General features: G+C 39.2%; 1 protein-coding gene across 1 annotated transcript; it reads left to right on the top strand.

The window, feature by feature from the left end:
• The first annotated feature begins 4,838 nt into the window (after positions 1–4,838).
• Positions 4,839–14,920, top strand: LOC137953291 (ADP-ribosylation factor-like protein 8a). Its single transcript, XM_068800619.1, has 6 exons — positions 4,839–5,162; positions 5,670–5,751; positions 5,851–5,883; positions 6,001–6,122; positions 13,634–13,795; positions 14,488–14,920. Exons 1-6 carry the CDS (start codon positions 5,125–5,127, stop codon positions 14,603–14,605), a joined length of 555 nt encoding a protein of 184 aa, XP_068656720.1. The 5' UTR covers positions 4,839–5,124; the 3' UTR covers positions 14,606–14,920.
• Positions 14,921–18,746: the final 3,826 nt, after the last annotated feature.

Below are 18,746 nucleotides of genomic sequence, written 5' to 3'. Positions count from 1 at the left end.
CTCTACATTATATTGTGTCAGTAACAGTATAAAAAAGCCTATGTATTAAATGGTGACATCAGTTCGAAATATTTATCTATATCAATAACTGCACCAAATTTTTCTCTATACTCAATTTCAGGATATCAAAGTATCCCTAACAACACCTATCATCCCCTTGTGGCCAACAATACAGTGGAAAGATAAAGCAGAGAAATCCTTAAATCAAGCCCCAGTAGGTGTCACTAAATTACACAATGGGTCTCTTCCAGAATGGAAGATATATTAACTTCTAGTTCTAGTTCACTTCCTTACCTTCCATCAGTAAATCACCAATGTATCTAAACTCGAAACAATCCAAAAATAAATAAATGATGGAATAAACCTAGACCAATAAAGATTACCATATGTAAGTGTCTAAATTCAACACTACTTGCTGGTCCATAAAAATCTGGAAAAAAAAACTAATGCAAACACAATTAAAGAGAAACAGATAGATTCACAAAAACTCTAATCTCTGCTATTAACCTATAGCGATTGATTAGAGAGAGAGAGAGAGAGAGAGAGAATAACTGGTACCTCTATTTGTTTCTCCGGCACTGAAACACTTTTCTTAGCAAGATTAGTAGTTCAGGATCCTTAACCTTCTCATTTGTATGAAAATCAAAATTTGAGAGGGAAAAAACCCCTTTTTACAGAAACGAAAATGAGAAGACAAAAAGTGGTGTTGGCCCTGAGATTCCCGAACTTGGACTAATGTGATGTAACAATGTTCTGGACTCAATTGATTATGAGCCAAATAAAGATACCTGTGGTAATGGTCAAGTTCAATTTTGATGATGGATTATACTAGCTTGGACTTGTGTCTAACCGTGTCACACTAAATCCTTGATGTATATATCATGGTGTTACAAGCCAGAGCCAAACTCAGATCCTTGAAATTCCACACCAAAATGAGACTCGAGCAAACTCAGGGTGAGTCAGGGAGTACTTGCCCAGAATAGAAGGCGTGAGTCTTAACCCCCCAATTCAACCCACCCTTTCCAAAAACTGAGTCAACCCAATCGAGTTGTGAGTCAACTTGCCAGCTTGGAACAACATGGTGTATAGGTGATGGTTGAGAAGTTTAGAACTTGCTTAAAAAAATTAAATTTTATTTTTTGGTAGTCTAAAGAGGAAGCAAACAATAGTTGGTTCTTATAATTCTTAATTTTGACTTATATAAGAAGCTTCTTTGACCAGCTTCTCAATGATTTTTGTGACGAATAACAATGATGAAGAATGTTGTTTAGGAGCTCCTGTGACCTGAACTACAGAAAATTGGAGGATCTGACTCAACCCACCTGAATCTTGGTCAACGTAGTGTATCACAAAATCCATGCTACACTCATCAAGGTTGCAGTTAGAACCAATTAGACACAAGTTCAAGCCAAACTCACCTATAAGAAAACTGAACCTGGACAATTACAGTACGTAACTCTGTTTGACCACATAGAAGAGGGTTTCTTAATACTTTCTCTCCCAAAATTTGATTTGCATACAAAACAAGAAGGAGAATAATCTAGTGGTACAAATCTTTTTTTAAAGAAAACCACTACAAAGCAAGGAAAAGGATCAGAGGTACCTATTTTCATTTTTGACCTCCTTTCTTCCTCTTTTTTTTTTTTTATGGATAAATGGCAGAGATCCGAAACATTATGAATCAATTTGTTTCTCTTGAATTATGTTTGCATTAATTCATTTTTTGCTAGCTTCTTATGGACCACCAAGTTTCAATGTTGAAGTTAGATAGTTAATATCTTTTTATTGTTAATGGTCTAGGCTTATTCCTTCTTTTTTATTACTATTTTATTTATTTATCTAGAAGAATTATGGTAGAAATTTATGTCACTGTCAATATATTGATTCTAAATAAGGATATTTGCTGACGGAAGGTGTCAGAGTGAACCACAAGTTCATAAATCTCCCATTATGGAATAGAATCATGGTCTAATTCAGTGAGGTCTGCAAAGGTTTGATTTAAGGATTTCATGGCTATATAGTTACACTGATATAGTTGGCCAATAGGGAAGATAGGTATTATTAGGTATATTTCAACATCTTGAAATTGAACTTGTAGAGAAACATCTGTTGCAATAGTTGATATAGATAAATACTAAACTCACGCACTTGATTGGGGACTGTGAATCTCTTTCAAGTTGGCAACCCACAACCAACTATACACACTTCTTTTATCAATTTTCCAAGTTTATTATAATGAGTTGCAATTGCAATCTTGTTTCCATCCTTGTGGATTATATGGACTTGAAGATAAACTATTAAAATCTAGGCTGATTAGATTTTGCTTGCTTTATGTAGTATGCAAATACATAAGCAAAATGGTTACTTTAAAATCAAGTGCAGCATATCTGAATGCATATATCTAGACAGAATGTGACTATGTCTTTTTTTGAAATAAAAAGCAAATCTTTGCATTTTTAAGTGATGTTGGTCCATTATTGAACCGAGGGATATAGATTTTTTGTGCAGGAAGAAAGGTAAAAATTAAAATTCTTTATATCCTTGCCATTGGCTTTCCATTATTTTTTTAATTTACATTGTCATTTTTGTAGATGTGGAAATTACTGTTGTTACATGATACCTACTTCTTTTGTACTTAATGATTCGTTAGTACTTCAAGGCCGCATGACTTAGTAGCTCCAAATTGTCACAACATCTATCCTGAACTTGTCTTTCTTATCCTAGTTTTCTTCAAAATACATTGTGGAATTTGAGCATAGGACCTCTCTATCTTTCTAAACTTCAATTCCAGTTACAGATTATTTCCAGTTAGCTCATATTGTTGTCAAAATTTTCACTCAAAATTTGATTTATTATTTATTCTTATACGATCTCTTATTACAATTATACTTCTTTTCCTTTCATTTTTTAAATTCTGGTGACAAATTTTTAGGTGGCATGTTGAGGCTTCTTGGAGTGGGATGCATAAGATTAAAGATGTGGAATATACCATATAGCCTTTGATGGTTGTTGCCCAAATTGCAAATCCCCAGGCAAAGATTGCCTCTTGAGTAAGTTAATATTCAAAGTATCTTGTGTTCTTGGGATTAAGATACATAGAGTCCTTCAAAGTGGTCCAGAATCCCGAAATAGGTAGTGCTAATAAACTGTGTGGATGAAGAGAAAGAAGATCAGAGGTGACTGTGATGGTGAGGAAAGTCGGAGGATAGGGACTAAAATGAAGGGAGAAGGACTCCATCAGAAAAGGGGGAAAATGAGAGAATAGTTGTAAGATGATTGTGACTGTGTGGAAAGCCATTAAACAGTTGTGGATGGGAAGATTTGGAAGAAGGAAATGGGGTTTACCACTGGGGAGGGAAGAAATAGAGAGAAACCTCGAGCTCTGGGGAGGGGGAGAGGTTGCCGCTGGGAAGAGAAAGAGGGATGACACTTAGGGTTTTACGAAACCATTAGTTAATAGTAGAACAACCCCCATTGTATGCTGCCATGCGCTGGGTTCTGTGTGGCTGTCTGATTAAACATATACTAGTATGTTTATGTTACTCACAAACATGGTATTAGGTTAAAGAGTCGTAATGAACTAAACTATAATTTAACCTAGACCTAAATTACAACTAGGTTACAAAGCGACAATTTTCTGTGTAATTGTTCAACTTAGACATATGCTAACAGTAATCATGAACCCTGTTATGCTCTCTATGGCCATCAGATTAAACACATACTAGTATGTTTATGTTACTCACAAACATGGTATAAGGTTAAAGAGTCGTAATGAACTAAGTTATAATTTAACCTAGACCTAAATTACAAGTAGGTTACAAAGGGACAATTTTCTGTGTTATTGTTTAACTTAGACCTATGCTAACAGTAATCATGAACGCTGCCATGTTATTTGCATACAAGAAACTTAAGTTAAATAATCATAATGTAATATGTTATCGGTAGACTTGGAACAATGTTATTACTAACTGACATGCAGACTAACATACTGGATCATCTCAATTACATTATGAAACTATTTAAGCCCCCTTTAAAGTTGCAGTGGCCAAACATAAACGGAAATATCATACTGTATTTCTAACACTGGGGGGAAAATGTCATATTGTAAACGATAAGTAAAATAAAGCCGATAATCAAATCTAAGTATTATCATTCGACTCAAGCGATGAAAGAGAGAAATATATCCTATGGAAGAATGACAGGAAGTAAGGTTAAAAAGGGGGAATCAGGCGTACCTTCAAGGCAATCACAGGGAGAGCGCAGAGCTTGCCTGAAAATATCTCTTCTCCACGCATCAGACTCAGGAGAGGATGATTCGCTTTCTAGTGCAGGGGCAGGGAGAGAGTGGCGACAACGAGGACGGAGAAAATGAGATGGAGATCCGAGACAGAGAGTGCTCGAGATCAGGGAGGAAGGTGAAAAAATGGTTGGGTTGGGTTCGAGAGAGGTTATTAAAAACCTAACCCTGCCCTGACTTGATAGTCGAACCGGAAAGCTTCTCTGACCCTAATCCTTGCCAGTTGCATCACTGGCCCATGACTCCAATCAGGTAGGATAATGGAATATATTTTACCTATTTTTAATTGTTCCAGGAAAAATATCCACGTAAGATTCCACGTAAGATGCCAGGTGGAGTAGAATTCTACAAAGTCTGAGTTGGCGATACCCAAAAACGGCAATACCTAATCCCAGTTCAAAATAATTGAGAACAAATTATTCTGAAAATACTGAGGGCCCACCGCTAGGAATAATCTGAAGCCGCAAGAGCTCTTTGACGTTCGTAGGTAACCTTTTCCACCCACGATTCAAGCCCATCAATCAATCAATGCCTACCGCTTTCCTTTTCCAGTATCAGCTCTCTCTCTCTAAGATTTAAGACCAGGCTGTTTTGTAGTGGAAGTTTCCTATACAAACAAGGACAAATTTTTTGAGTCATTATTGCCGGCATCCAAAGCCAGCCTTCGCCGCACAAATTCGTGACAGGGGGGAGGGGATTGCTGTGCGGATCCGTGAATCCACCCGACCCTGCGTTTCCGCTCTCCCTCCTCCTCTGCAGTTTTTTTGTCTCTTCCGGCTCCTAATTTGTCTTTTCTTACAGATTTTGCTTCCGATCCTGATTCTGCAATGGGGCTGTGGGAGGCTTTTCTCAATTGGCTGCGAAGGTAATAGCGCAATGGTCGCTACTCCCTCTGTGTTTTGGTATTTTCGTTCGAATTGCGTGCGGGGGTTGTTGTTTCGCTTGCAGTTTGGAATTCGATGGGTTTCCTTTTTTTCTTTGAAAGAAAATTTATTTATGTTCAGCATAAATATGTAAATTTATTTGTGTTAACTTCACAATCTACTTTTTTTTTTTTTTATTGCTGTGAGGATTCATGCGTTTTGTTATTAGCTGGCGTTGTCTCCTGTGATTGTTTACTTTGTCGAAATTCAAAGCTGGTGAGAGGTGACTTGACATTATGAAGCTAGAGTTTGCCATGTGCCGATTTGTTATTTGCTTCTATATTGTTGTGAAATCGTGATTAATTTATTTGGTGCACAATGGAGTGGTCGGCAAACCAGATACACTCGTATTCTAGATTTTCTCCCTTTTGGTTTGATTTCTTCTCTTTTGCTCGTTCTTGTTGATGTGATGTTTACCAGTGAATTTATTATATCCTTTGTCATACCAGCCTCTTTTTCAAGCAAGAGATGGAACTATCATTGATAGGACTTCAGAATGCTGGGAAAACCTCGCTGGTTAATGTCATTGCAGTATGTACAAATTCCCTATGTCTTAGCTATTATTGTTATTTTTATATTCCATTTGAAAATCTCAAAATACTAAAGCGTTACTTCTGAATTTCTATGTAGACTGGTGGATATAGTGAGGACATGATTCCTACAGTGAGTGATCTCTTTACATTATATCTCTAGCTAGAACTAGTATTTACTCCCATTGATACCCTATCTTAACAAAGTACCTGAAAATTGCTCATGTGATATGCTGGTGGTGGTCTGCAGGTAGGTTTCAATATGCGGAAGGTAACTAAAGGCAATGTTACAATAAAGTTGTGGGATCTTGGTGGTCAACCCAGATTCCGTAGCATGTGGGAGCGATATTGTCGTGCGGTGTCGGCTATTGTGTATGCACCATAATGCCTTACTCTGCTAAACTTGCTTATTACTCTTAACTGTGTTGCCTTTTATGGTATTTCTGTTATCAATTATTTTTATTGATAGATGTTAAATGTTGGCCCGGAAGTTGGTTTAAGCGACATTAGAATAACGGAAATAGGTGCTTGTGGCTTAATAGAGCCCAAGTTAACTAGACATTTACATTTTTTGAGCCATTGTCAATTCATGTGATATGGGGCACTGGTTCCTCAATAATTATGCAAAAGAATGCTTGACATCATATCAGCATGATATGGTTTATTCTTTTATGGGTGATAAAAACATTAAGTTAGCCTTCTCTGAATCATGCATCAGTAAGTAATATAGCAACATTAAAATTCTGCCATATGGTTGCATTATAGTGGCTGAATTTGACTGCTCATCAGTCATTTACATCACTGTTGAGAAGTGAATGGTGTGAAGCATCATATAAAAGTCCTCTGCTTAAAAATGCAGATTGCCTTCATAATGTCATTTCTGTCCATTTTCCTCCATATTCTTTTGCTTAAGTATAATTTTTTCTTTACTTCTGTGGCCAGGACTTGATTCTGTCAAGTTTAGTGTTATGAAAACGATGACAATAATGTAAAAGGTAAACACAAAAGATTTACGTGGTTCGGCAAATTGCCTACATCCACAGGAGCTGCAGAGGATTTTATTATGTGAGGAATCACAATACAATAGAGAGAGCCTCAAACCCTCTCTGTTCAACAGCGTCAACAAGTCACACAGTGTCTCTGTGTTACAGCAATGACGAGTACAGAGAGCTCCTCTGCCAGCGTCAAGTCCTGGCGAGACCGAAGCTTCGTCTTCCTGCAGCTCACAACGATGCAGATGCAAAATCCCAAGAGAAAGTTCCCCTCTTGAGAGAAGAAAAAAATCCTCAAGAGAGAGCTTGAGTACAGCACACGCTAATGAGGAAAGAATGTCCTTCGGGTCCCTTGGGCCCACCTCTCTGACAATGGCCCGTCTACTCGAGCGATGTGGGCCAGACTTCACAGTACTCAACAATTCTCCCACTTGGAGACTGGTATACCCACTGTATCGCCCTCTTCCTCAAACATGATATCCTCCACCTCTGCAACTCACTGCCCCTGTCTTCATTCTAGAAGACCAACTGAAGTTGCGCACAACTTCAGTTTCTCAAAGGTAACACCCTTTGTTAACATATCAGCAGGGTTCTTACTTCCACAAATTTTCTCAAGTAACAAATGTCCGTCATCTAACAATGATTGTATAAAGTGATACCTGATCTGAATATGCTTAGTTCTGGAATGAAATGTTGGGTTCTTGGCAAGGAATATGGCACTCTGGCTATCGCTGTAGAGAGTGCCCTTCTGATTCTTTTTGCCCAATTCCTCCAAGAAACCTTGTAGCCAGATCATCTCCTTTGCAACTTCTAATACTGCAATGTACTCAGCTTCTGTAGTAGACAAAGAAATTGTTTTCTGTAGACAATATCTCCAGCTAGATCAGCATCAACATAGCCCCTCACCTCTAAGGTCTCTCCTGAGAAACACAAGCACGTTTCTGAAGAGCCTTTTAAGTACCTCAGAATCCACTTCACTGCTTCCCAATATTGTTTTCCTGGGTTATTCATGTATCTACTCACAACTCCCATTGCATAGGCAATATCAGGTCTAGTGCAAACCATAGCATACATAAGTAAACCAATGGCTGAGGCATAAGGAACCTTACTCATGTAATCTTGTTCCTCCTCTGACTTGGGTGACTGATCCTTGCTAAGTCTGAAGTGACTGCCCAAGGGTGTGCCAACCGGTTTGGCCTTGTCCATATTGAACCTGTTGAGTACCCTGTTCACATACTCAGCCTACGAGAGTCTCAACGCCTCTGACTCTGTCTCTGACAATTCTCATACCAAGAATTTGCTTCGCAACTCCCAAACCCTTCATTGCAAAGTGCTCTGACATCGGCTTCTTCAGATTATTGATCTCATCATTACTAGCCCCTGCAATAAGCATGTCATCCACATACAGCGATAGAATAATGTAAGACTTGTCAAAATACCTGACATAGCAACAGTGATCTGCCTGACATCTGATGTACCCAGCACTGCACATGAAGCTGTCAAATTTCTTGTACCACTGTCTAGAAGCTTGCTTTAGGCCATACAAGCTCTTCTTCAGTCTGCAAACTGAACTTTCATTTCCCTGTACTGCAAACCCCTCAGGTTGGTGCATGTAGATGTCTTCTTCAAGGTCTCCATGAAGAAATGTTGTCTTCACATCTAACTGCTCAAGAAATAAATCTTCAGTAGCAACCATGGACAGTACTAACCTGATGGTTGTGATTTTCACCACAGGAGAGAAAATCTCAGAGTAATCAATACCCTGCTTCTGCTGAAAGCCCTTTACAACAAGTCTAGCCTTGTACCTCTTACTGCCATCTTGCATAGTTTTCACCCGGTATACCCACTTGTTGTGCAATGCCTTCTTCCCTAGTGGAAGTTCTATCAACTCCCATGTCTGATTCCCTAACAGGGAATCCATCTCATCCTTCATGGCCAGCTCCCCTTGCTAGAATTTTCATCTTGCAAGGTTTCTTCGTAACTCTACGGTTCTCCACCATCTGTGAACAGAATATAATTCAGAGTAGGTGAAAAACGTTGTGGAGGCCAAATAGTCCTAACTGACATGCGAACTATAGCTGCAGAAGTGGACGACTCTGGATCTGACTGCGGAATCGTAGGAATGGGTACACTAGACCCACTCTCCCCGTCACTCGCATCTTTGCATTGCACGGTGGCCTCTGGTAGGTCATCCAATCTCGCGAACTCGGACTCCTGAGGAGCTGCTTTAGCAATTGTATTGGATTTGTCCTTGTACACAATCTTCTCATTGAAAATCACATTCCTACTTCTTATAATCTTCTGACCTTGATCATCCCAAAAACGATAGCCAAATGCCTTGTCTCCATAGCCAATGAAATAACATTTCTTTGACTTAGCCTCAAGTTTACTACGAGCATCAGAATCAACAAGAATATAAGAAAAACAACCAAAAGTTTTAAGGTGAGAAAATTTGACCTCTTTCCCGCTCCAGGCCTCCTCATGCAATCCACAATCCAACGGAATTGATGACCCTTTGTTTATCAAATAGATTGCAGTACTGACTGCATTTGCCCAGAAAGTGGGTGGTAATTCAGAGTGCAGCCTCATACTTCTAGCATGCTGGGGAAGGTCCCCACACATTTGTGTGCACAAGGCCCAGTTTTTCTGCCTTCAGTGTTTTGCCACTTTTCAAGAAACTGACCTTCTTTTTGTTTCCCTAGAATGCAACTTTCACATATACTGAGATCAACTGATTTCAGTTCTGGTAGCTTGCCTTTGGACAGAAGTACTTTCATGCTCTTCTGACTCATATGGCCAAGCCTGCAATGCCACAAATTTGTTGTGTTTTCTGCAATGGTAGTAGCAATAGTGTTATTCAAACCAGTAGTCGAATAGAGTGTACCAATTTTCTTACCCCGAGCCAGTACCAATGCCCCTTTGGTGACCTTACAGGTGCTATTTGAGAACACCACTGAATAACTACAATCATCAAGTTGCCCAACAGAAATGAGGTTCTTCTTCAACTCAGGAATGTGCCTGACCTTTTGCAAGGTCCATTTGTTCTTGTTGGGGAGTGCAATGTCAATGTCTCCCATCCCCACCATGTTCACAGCCTCTCCATCAGCTAGGTACACCTTCCCAAAGTCACCTGCAACATAGTTTTGCACTATCTCCCGATGGTAAGATGTATGGAAGGAAGCCCCTGAATCCAGTATCCAGTCATCAACTGGACTATGAACTGCAAACAATAGTGCATCCTGTACTTCTTCAGTTACCACATTAGCACTATAATTCTCAGTCTTCTTAGGGTTGTTACAGTTCTTTATGTGGCCAGCTTTGCCACAATTCCAGCAAGTTGCCTGCTGACCAGGCCTTGACTTGTTCTTGCCCCTGTTCTTTGATTTTGATCTGTCTCTGTTTGAGTTCTTGTCATGTGATCTCCCCCGAGAATCAACATTCAATGCTGAATTCGAATGCGAGGTCTCGCCTGAATCCCTCGTGCGCACCTCTTCAACCAAAATTAAATCACGAATATCATCATATTTCAACTTTGATTTACCGACAGAATTACTGACAGCCATTCTCATGGCTTCCCAACTATTTGGCAATGAAGCCAATAGTATCAGTGCACGTGTCTCATCATCAAATTCAATTTCAATAGACGACAATTGATTTGTGATAGTATTAAAATCATTCAGATGTTGTGCAATAGACGTACCATCTGCCATCTTCAAATTGAATAACTTTTTCATTAAATATACCTTGTTATTCGCTAAAGGCTTTTCATACATACCTGACAAAGCCTCTATGAGATCCGCAGTCGTCTTCACCTTGCTGTTGTTGTGTGCAACGGATCTCGACAGGGTTAGCCAAATAATCCCTAGAACCTGTCGATCCCATAGATTCCAATCAGCCTCCTCCATTTTTTCCGATTTCTTCCCCAACAGTGGAAGATGGAGTTTCTTCCCATAGAGGTAGTTCTCTATCTGCATCCTCCAGTATCCAAAATCCGTGCCATCGAACTTCTCGATCCCCTATACCTTCACTTCGTCTCCAGCCATCATTTTCCCTCAGACCCGAACCTCAGCTCGGACAATTGTTATGAAAACGATGACAATCATGTAAAAGGTAAACACAAAAGATTTACGTGGTTCGGCAAATTGCCTACGTCCACGGGAGCTGCAGAGGATTTTATTTTGTGAAGAATCACAATACAATAGAGAGAGCCTCGAACCCTCTCTGTTCAACAGCGTCAACAAGTCACACAGTGTCTCTGTGTTACAACAATGATGAGTACCGTGAGCTCCTCTGCCAGCGTCGAGGCCTGGCGTGACCGAACTTCTCACTGCTTCTTCTTCCTGGCGAGACCGAAGATTCTCATTGCTTCGTCTTTCTGGCAAGACCGAAGCTTTTCACTGCTTCGTCTTCCTGGCGAGACCGAAGCTTTTCACTCCTTCGTCTTCCTGCAGCTCACAACGACATAGATGCAAAATCCCGAGAGCAAGTTCCCCTCTCTATAAGTCCCGAGAGAAGAAAAAAATCATCGAGAGAGAGGTTGAGTTCAGCACACGCTAACGAGGAAAGAATGTCCTCCGGGTCCCTTGGGCCCACCTCTCTGACAATGGCCCGTCTACTCGAGCGATGTGGACCAGACTCCATAGTACTCAACAGTTTAGAAACTGATGAAACTGAGATATTGGTTTTAAGCACATTGTATACTTGGTGCAGTTTTCCAATTATTCTTTTATTTATTTTGAATAATTTAACCTTAGGTTGGTAAATAAGATATTCCTGATATAGGTTTTCAGAAAAAAATATTTTTTCTGATACTTTTCTTAAATAAAAATATTTTCTAATATTACTGCTTTTTTTTTGTTGCAATTTACCCATCTCAGAGTGTTGAGATGGGAATTGTGGATAAAATGTTGAAGTTGCTTTTCCCTTGAGATCTCTTACATCTTGACCATTAAATTTTGATAAACAAACATTGATTCTTCTTGTTTAAGCACTTGATAAAAATGAATTGTGTTCTATGACTGCCACTTTAGAGGAAATTACTATAATGAAACTTGGTGGAGACACCAGTATACCCATTTGGCTCCAATGGACCCACCAATTATTGTTGAAATTAGTTATTTTTATAATCCCATTTATTTTATTTTATATTATTTTTAGTTTATCTTTCCTATTTTCCTGATTTGCCCTAGATTTTCTCAACTGGCACTAGCGCTATTTTGGAAATGATCTAGCAGTGTCAAGTGCAGATAGTTATTTGGAGGACGTAACCAAAGATTCTACCATCTGATGTTCTTGTTTCCTCTTTTGCCCCCCTTTAAACTAGTACCAAAGGTCTTACTTTCAATTTATTCGTGTCTTCTTGAGCAATCTTTGAATTTTTGGTTGATGTATATCTAGTTTCATTTTGCTATTGAGCTTTATTGGCTTTCTCCTTATTTTCTTACCACACATAATTTTCTACTTATTTCGTTCAATTTTGAAATTATTCTCATTTATTTTCAGTATGTGTTTTTCTTGCTTTTCATGAATGGCAATTTTCAGTTCTTCTGTGTTTGTGAAAATAAAGTGTCGTTTTTTGTATATTTTAAATGGTTACTTGTAATTATTTTAGTTTCATGGGTTTGTAATCATATCTAACTCTAATGTTTTAAGCTATATTCTATGGTCTCTTTAGAATTTCAATTTCCATGGTGCTCAATGATGATTTGTTTTATAGAGTCGTGGCTATGTACTGATTAAATGAGATGGTCATCTTGATCAGTATGAATACTATGCACGATTTTATTAACCTCTTTGTTTCTTTTTCTTTTTCTTACTCCCCTTCGTCTATTTAAGAATGAATCTGATGCAGGACCTTAGTCTGGAGTCAAATCTTTTGGAACTGTGACAGACTTGGATACTCTTTCAAAACTGATAAACTTGCTCCAATTCTTCCACAGATTGTGTTTTCCAGCATGGGATGGAAAATAAAGCTCCTCATCTCGAAGATGTGCAGCCCATCCCTCTTTTTCTTTTAGCTTATAAGGCTTATAAACCTTGTTTGTTTATTGAAAAACAACCTGGTTTTGTGGGATTGTTCTTATGGGTCCACTAGATCTAGTTATACTGCCTAAACTATTTCAACGAAGCAGTAGAGGAAGCAGCAGGGGACTAGGCTAGAAAGGTGTGGACAATTGCCTCATAAAAAGGAGAAAGAAAGGAATAAATATTAACCCCAGAATCATGAGGACTATTGTCATAAAGTCGAAAACAGAATGTTCAATGATAATTGGTTGAGTTGGATGAGGCAGTTTATAACTTATATTGCAATTCTCTCTGTCTACTGTTTCTTACTCTCATTTCAAGAGTGAGACTCTTTCTTTTGTGCTATATAAGATGGAACTTGCAAACTTGTGTGAAAAATCTTGTTGTTGTTTTCTAAAGTGGTATTATGTTAGTTGGCACTGACGAGAGCTTCTTCTTTGTTTTTCTTTTCCATGTGTGCTCCCCTAATACAATTTGATGAGGAACAGCAAGCATAATTCCATGCTAGAGTTATAGGAACTTTGGTTATTAGAACATTGATCCATTTAGGATAACTGAATCTTGCTATATACTCTGAATAAATTGCACATCGACTGTAAAGTGCAGCAATTTGTGTTTCCCATATTATCTTGCCTTCACGATCAGCACTTGGTCTGCTCATTGAGGATGACATGATTCTGCATTGTGATTCTTGTCTTCACTTCTTTCATAATGTTTATATGGAATACAATGCTAGTATGCTGTTATGATGATAATGGTAACTTATAATTTCGTGCTGATAGTGGTTCTTGAGTTCTGTTCTGTTCAATTACCTTAATCTAGTCTACATTAGCAGAAAGATGGTCTGACTACCTGCCCTTCTGGTAGTTATGTCGTTGATGCAGCAGATCGTGACAACGTTCCCATCTCCAAGAGTGAGCTGCATGACCTATTGAACAAGCCCTCATTGAGTGGAATCCCATTGCTGGTACTGGGAAACAAAGTAGACAAGCCAGAAGCTCTTTCAAAACAAGGGTTGATGGATCAAATGTAAGTTAGTACAGTTGCATCTTGAGCGCTAGTCTTGTTTTCAACTATGACTAGTTTACGTACTTGTAGCATCTATATACACCACCCTAGACACCACCATGGAAGTAGCAGATTTTTGGTAATCCTTCATGTATCCATTTACAAAGAAAACCCAGAAAATGAAACAAGTCATGCTCACCCCTCACAAAAAAATCCTTCATGTAGCCATTTACAAAATACCTTTTCTGAAACTGATACACTGACATGAACCTGTTATCTAAGGACCATTTACTAGAGAATGGTAAATCATCCTTCACAGTTCAAACTGTCAAAACAAACATTTATAATCAAGTTATCTAGAAAATGGAAATGGTTTACTTTGAGAAGAGTCTTTTCCCATCATCCAACCTAGGGATGATAAGATGATTAGCAGCAGTTCACCTTCTTAAAAAAGGATGATTAACAGTTTTTTAAGGCATGAAACCCTGACATGGTTGGGAAGGGTCTTACAATGAGGATTTTCTTGGTGGTGTATATAGATGACCCTCTTGAAGGGGGTCTGTATCTAAATCCTTGTACACGATTTGCATGGTAGTGGAAACCAAAATTTCATTGTTTAGAGCAAGTGTCATCTTCAAATTTCAGTGTAAGCCTCTCAGCAGCAATGTCATCTTCAGATTTCCTTTTTGAACCATTCTGATTTGGTTTTGCAGGGGTCTCAAGTCAATCACAGATAGGGAAGTATGTTGCTTCATGATCTCTTGCAAGAACTCAACCAATATTGACTCTGTGATCGATTGGCTTGTGAAGCATTCTAAGTCAAAAAGTTGAACAGCTTAGTTTCTTAGGTAGAACTTCAGGAGTTCTGTGATGTTAGCTGGTGGTTTGTAATCTGCTGCTCTCGTTGGCTAACTGGTCTGCTTTGTTTCTCTGATCGATTATCTTCATTTCCTCTGATTAGCTTGTCCATGGCCTATTATTGTGAAATAATTCTGAGCTTTGGATTAGGGAGACACCTGTGGGGGGCCTGTACAGTTTGGCTCTATATTGGAGCTTGAAGATGATTTGGGTTTATGTATCAATGATATTACACACTGATTTTGTGTAATGACATTTTTAATAGTGCATGTTGTGAAATTTGTGTCATGATTTTGTCTCTCTCTCTCTCTATTCATCCAGTCGTGTAGTTTGAGATTTTCATAGTGTCAAGTTTTCTGAATCTTTCCAAGATAATAAATTGATTTGGTAGGGTGTAATAAAATGAGCAAAAAGATGAACTGTAGATCGAGTCACTTGAATTGATGTTTTAATTTATCCCTGAATGATATAGATTAAATGATCAAACTGAATCGGGTGCTCATCAGAATCATTTCAGCGAAATCGAGCCAAACCTATTGTCAGAAAGAAATATTGCCAAACCAGATTGTTAAGTAAAGTTGAATTTCAAGATACAGAGGTTTGAAATCTACAGAGAAAAGGTAAAAACATAATCAAGTGAGCAAGTCTGAATCATAATAATTAACATATATTAATTGTAAACTACCTTCAATACACCCATTCACTAACAGGAAGCTACTTGTTATGAGCCATCTCCAAGAGCAGTTTAATAATTTAATATGTAAGGGTAGTAAACTGGGTAATTAGTATAGAGATTTGGGCCAATTTGGTTCTTAAATTAAGTAAGAGGTAGCACAAAGGAGAGTAGGGGCTGGTATTTGGTCCCCAATGATGCTATCCATTTCTCATGCCTATTGTCCATTTATGTAAGCCTAGATGTGGGGGTGGGTAGGGCTCCCCCCTCCTTTTGTGTGGGGGATTGGGGCTGTCATTTAGAACCCTAGAAAAAAAAGAAAATAAGAATTTGATCATTATTATTATAAAAAATAATTAATAAAAATAAATAACGATCGAATTATCTTTTTCACTAACTATTTTTGAGAAAAATAATTACCGATTTCTCATTTTTCTAGCATGAAATGAAAAAAACTAACTTCAGGAGAATGGGCCATTTCTCAATCCAGCTCAAAGTACTATTCAATGGTTGTTAAAATTTGATGAGTTCCATAGACATAATTTAAAGCCTCTCGTAGCCAGAAAACCTGAATTAGCATCCTCCAAAGCTGAATACTCGGTCTGTCCTGAATCTTCACCACCGGGAAGAGTACGATTTGAGAGAAATAAAACAAAAAAGAGAAACCCATGCCGCGGCCACAAGCTATCCTTAACTTTCTGAGGAAGCCAGTAAAATTCGCTCTTGTTTTCCTGCTGTCTTCTGCACCACCTTCAGTTACAAATTCCACGTTCATGAAAACTCTTTTTCTCTTCCCGCCGGAACCCGTTTCGCTTTCACCATGATCAAAGCAAATGGGCTCCTCCTCCCTTTAATTTTCTTCTTGTTGGTTGCTTCTTCTGTTCTGGTTACCTCCGTTACGGAACAGAGGTTCAGCTTCAGTAGACCAGACCCTCTCCGAGGATTTAAACCTTATAATGGAGATTTTGACATCAGGGATCGGCATTATTGGTCGGTAAGATTATTTAAATTTTATCCTGGACTGGATCTTCAGCGTTTTGCTTGATGGGTATTCTTATATCTTTTTCTGCCTTTCTTTCTCGGTTTTCCTCGGCAGTCCCTGGTTTTCACCGGCGTTCATGGGTACGCAACGGCGGGAATTTGGTTGTTGGGGGGATTAGGATTTGGGATTTTCATCTTGAGAAGGAGTATGCGAGAGGAGCCTGCCATTTTGGGTCACTCAGATTGTTGTTCTTTCTTCCCGTTTCTGATCATCCTTCTTCTCACGTTGCTTGTCATGTAAGTTCGTGACTATTAAACCTTTTCCCTGAGCTTTTCCATTCCTGAGGAAGCGAACCATATCAACATATTTTGACAAAAAAAATTCGATTCTTGAAACTCTTTAAGAGTAGTATCTGGTATCATCGTTGCGGCAAATCAGAGCTTCAACAAGAAAGCGAAGAAGCTGATAGAAACCGTGGAAGAAACAGTCGTGGATGTTCGGAAGAACATTCGGGCGGTGACGGGGGCCGTGGACAATATGCACCTTCTTCTTCGTGAATACGACGAAGCGGCCAGTTCCCGGTTAAACTTAACATCGGAGGAGCTCCAATACCAATCCCGAGTCATACGTCGTGTGGTGCACGAGAATCGGCGTTCCATTGGTTTAGCCATTCACATTTCGTAAGTTTTCATTTCCCAAATTACTCTACTCTTCTTTCAGATTTTAAGGAACTTCAATCCTTTTTTATCTGCTGTTCATGTTTCCAGGAATGGAGTAACTCTGGGAGCAGCCTGTGCTGCTCTGGTGTTGGTTGTTGGCGCATTTGGTCGGTATCTCTCCTTGTAAATTTTCTTCCGATTTCTCATTACGAATCCTTCATTGATAGGATTTCTGTTTGTGGGTTCAGTTGTAATGCTGCTACGTTGGCGTCTCTGCTTCATCACGTAAGAAAAATTTATTAAACTTCGGTTGAGTTTTTCTATTTACGGACTTCTTATTTTCCATTTTAATCGCTCTCTGTTTCCAGGATAATGTTCATATGCTTGTTATTAACAGCTTTATGTTGGGTTCTTGAAGGCTTGGAATTCGTCGAATTTACGTGAGTATTTACCTCCTCCTCGCTGTACAATTGTGGAAAAAATCGGATTTCGGCTAAAATTCGTATCAGTAAAGCACTTCTAATTCATCTCAGGCACCATGAACGGTTCGTCAAAATCTTCTTTAAAATCTCATTATCTGACATCCAAAGTTTGCTTACATTGCAGTCTCATCCGAGACGCTTGCTCTGCTTTGGAAGAATATACGAGAACGCCGGACGAGAACAGTTTGAGATCAATGCTTCCGTGCCTCAACCAGACCTCTGCGGACGCCGTCATGTCAGAGATTGGCCTCGGAGTTCATACGGTCATTAGCCAGGTATTTGTTTGAATTGAACCTCAAACTGAGCGAAAGAAAATGATCAACAGCCACTGTTTCTGGGCATTTGCAGGTGAATTCCAAGATCAGAAATCTCGACACGCTGCTTCCATTAGTCGATCAAACAGCCAGCCTGCAGGGAGGATTTAGATTCGTCTGCGACCCATTTTCAGAGGCACCCGATTACCAGTACGATCCTAAGAATTGTTCCAAGGACACGATCCCGATTAGTGACGTCCCAAAGGTAATCTTCAACATATAACACGACTACTCCAGACCAGAAGATGATCTCATTAAATTCATTCCATGCCCAGGTCCTGAACAGGCTGGAATGCCCAGAAGAAGAGACGACAATAACCTGCGACCTGAGTCGGAAATTTCTGTCGGGGACATCCATCGACATGGCCAAAGCATATAGCCAATCCATTCAGGGAATCATCGATGTCCTCCCAGAGCTTTACAGCTTAACGCATTGCTCATTCCTTGAGGACACATTCTCTGATATTCTACATCATCAATGCAAGCCCCTGAAGTCTTCAATTCGGCTGCTGTGGTCCTCCATGCTTGCGCTCTCTGTCTCAATGGTCGTCTTGGTGATCGTTTGGATACTGAGAGCTCGTAGGGGAAGCTGATTATACTCCGAAGGAGTTGATTCAGCCAGAAACCAACATTAGAGAGAAATGTACAGTTGTTTTCCCAAAATTTGGTCACTGTAGTTGATCGCCATGGGTCAAACCCGGCCACTGTACAGTGAAATTGTGTATAGGTATATTCTGTAGGTCTCTAATTCTTCATGAGACCTCCTAGGAAATCTCCAAGAAAATAAAAGAGATGGATTAATGAGTCCAAATATGGGTCCCTTATGAACTTTGTTGTGACATTATCTTCTGATGTGTCAACATGTCATTGGTTGGTCAAACGAGTGAGTCATCTTTAAAGCTACATTAAAAATGGTATCAAGAGTCAAGACCAACCAGCAGAAATGTCTCGGGTGAGCAGTAGTATTTGGTCGAATCGTCTGGTAGCCTTGTTTGTTGGGGAAA

The sequence above is a fragment of the Aristolochia californica genome, unplaced genomic scaffold (genome assembly GCF_029961685.1).
Source record: "Aristolochia californica isolate CCGP_79_NKW_82.1479 unplaced genomic scaffold, dmAriCali1.0.hap1 SCAF_16, whole genome shotgun sequence".
NCBI classification, from domain to species: domain Eukaryota; kingdom Viridiplantae; phylum Streptophyta; class Magnoliopsida; order Piperales; family Aristolochiaceae; genus Aristolochia; species Aristolochia californica.
The sequence above is the reverse complement of the archived record's forward strand: the minus strand, read 5'-3'. Positions and strand labels throughout refer to the sequence as shown.